Here is a 1,954-nt window from a genome sequence, read left to right as displayed (position 1 = left end):
CACCGTGTGCCTACCTGCTGCAGTACCGCCAGGTCGACGCCTCTCGCAAGATCCAGTGTCCTTCCGAGGACCCCTCTTGGCTCGTCGACCTTGTGCACGCCGAGATGCAACGCGAAGAGATGGCGCAGGACGCTCGCCGCATCGTAGATGCGAAGCGAAAGATGGACCTCGCAAACACGATCCAGCTCAAAATCTTCTACGACACCGGCCACAGAAAGCTACTGCGTGTCTCGAAGCACGCTACGCTCGCCGACGTGACGGTTGAGGCCGTCGCGCGTTTTGAGCTGCGTATCGCGATGGACTGTGCCCGACTACGGGCCTACTCCGAGTCCATGGCGTTGCCGCGGGAGACGTACGACGGACGCGAACACTGCTCGCTGGTCGAGCTGTCGATCACCTCATCTTCGTGCATCTACCTTGAGACTCGAGCGAGTGCCGACATCGCGTGGGCAGTGTACGACCCCACCGAGCTGTCACTGCGCATTCGCCGCTACGTTTCATCAACGGCGATGACACCAGAGGCCTTTACAGAGCCGCCCGAGCTGGTGCAGCTGCCCGGTGACGCGCGACTCGTCGACTTGCTCTCGCTGCTCAGCGCCAAGCTCACAATGAACCGCAACCGAATGCGACTGCTGGCGATGCGCAATGTGGGCTCTTGGTCGATCACGACAACGGTTCTCAACGCGACGAATGACGTGACGACGCTGCAGACGCCACTGGACCGCATCTTATTTTTACTGTGGAATCGCTCCAGCATCTACGTCGAAGCCATCGACGATCTGGCGTCATCGCCGTCGCTTGCCAAGGAGCTCTTTGTAGCCCTCGCCCATATAATCACCCTTCAAGTCAAGACGACGGAGCCAACGCTCCTGCGCGCCAAGAACGTCGAAGGTGACGCGATGAAGCTGGTCGTTCACCGTCGATGCTCAAGGATCAACTCTGAACGTTTTTCGAGCTGCGACCCGAGACCTTCAAGCTGCGTCGCGCAAAGGAGATTGGCACCGAGTGCAAGGACTTGGACATGTCGGTTGAGAGCCTGGGCTTCCCGGACAACTGCGTATTGTGGGTCGAGCTTGGGACGCCGCTGCGTGCCGGCGAGTATCAAGTTCAAATCGTCCTCGCTGTGCCCAGGAGCACCAGTGGCACGGACGTGGCGAGGGTCGTGCTACCACCGCGTCGATGCCCGCACGACCTCGTGTCGTGCACACCGCTTCGTCTCGGAACACATAACTGTCTGCGAGATGAAGGCCACCATCCTCTCCGACCTTCAGCGCACGCACCCTAGCGCCAAGCACCTCCGAATCTGGGACCTTTGCCCCGACCGCCGCCTCCAGCGGGTCCTCTCCGATCGCAGCACGCTCGGCAAGACTTCACCGATATCACTGTACGAGAACCGGTCGCTTGCCGTCCAGATGCTAGCGTCGCCCAAGACGCTTGGCGCCACCCACACGCTTTCTCGGCCGTGCTCTTTGACCGAGCGCATCTTACATTTGGCCGCGAGATGGAGCTAGTGTTTCCGACGCTGTCGCCTGGCTCGCACTGGATGGACCTGCTTTTGCTCGAGATACAAAGTGTCTTTGGGATCCCACCATACGCAGTGCTTCTCGCCAAGCTGCCGCAGACGTTGGACGTCGATGTGACCGAGATGGCGCAGCTTTCGTGGATCGACCGCGACCACGGTCGTCGCATCGGCCGTATCTCGTCGCTGGCGGCGAGTGGCGATCGACTCGTCATCGCGGATGCCTGTGTGCCAAGCAAAGTGCTCTCAAGAAACGAGCTGCTCGATCTCCAACCACGCATTGACCTTGAGCTCGACACCGACAACACCTGCTTGGTCAACGCCAGCTGGTCGACCACCACCGTCGAGATGGCGTCGCTCGACGCGCGCCATGAGAGTCAGCAGACAAAGACATCGCTTGTCCTGCCATCGGCTCACAGAACGCCGGCGCCATGA

The 1,954-nt window shown here is 60.5% G+C and overlaps 1 protein-coding gene across 1 annotated transcript; it reads left to right on the top strand.

Moving 5' to 3' along the window:
• Positions 1-101: 101 nt before the first annotated feature.
• Positions 102-1,954, top strand: SDRG_12988 (hypothetical protein; the record flags this gene model as incomplete). The annotated part of the gene is made up of 4 exons (XM_008619071.1): positions 102-908; positions 956-1,088; positions 1,132-1,384; positions 1,420-1,954. Exons 1-4 carry the CDS (start codon positions 105-107, stop codon positions 1,952-1,954), a joined length of 1,725 nt encoding a protein of 574 aa, XP_008617293.1. The 5' UTR covers positions 102-104.

The sequence above is a fragment of the Saprolegnia diclina genome (assembly GCF_000281045.1).
Source record: "Saprolegnia diclina VS20 unplaced genomic scaffold supercont1.54, whole genome shotgun sequence".
In the NCBI taxonomy this organism is placed as follows: domain Eukaryota; phylum Oomycota; class Saprolegniomycetes; order Saprolegniales; family Saprolegniaceae; genus Saprolegnia; species Saprolegnia diclina.
Note: the sequence above shows the minus strand (reverse complement) of the source record. Positions and strands in the feature narration are given on the sequence as shown.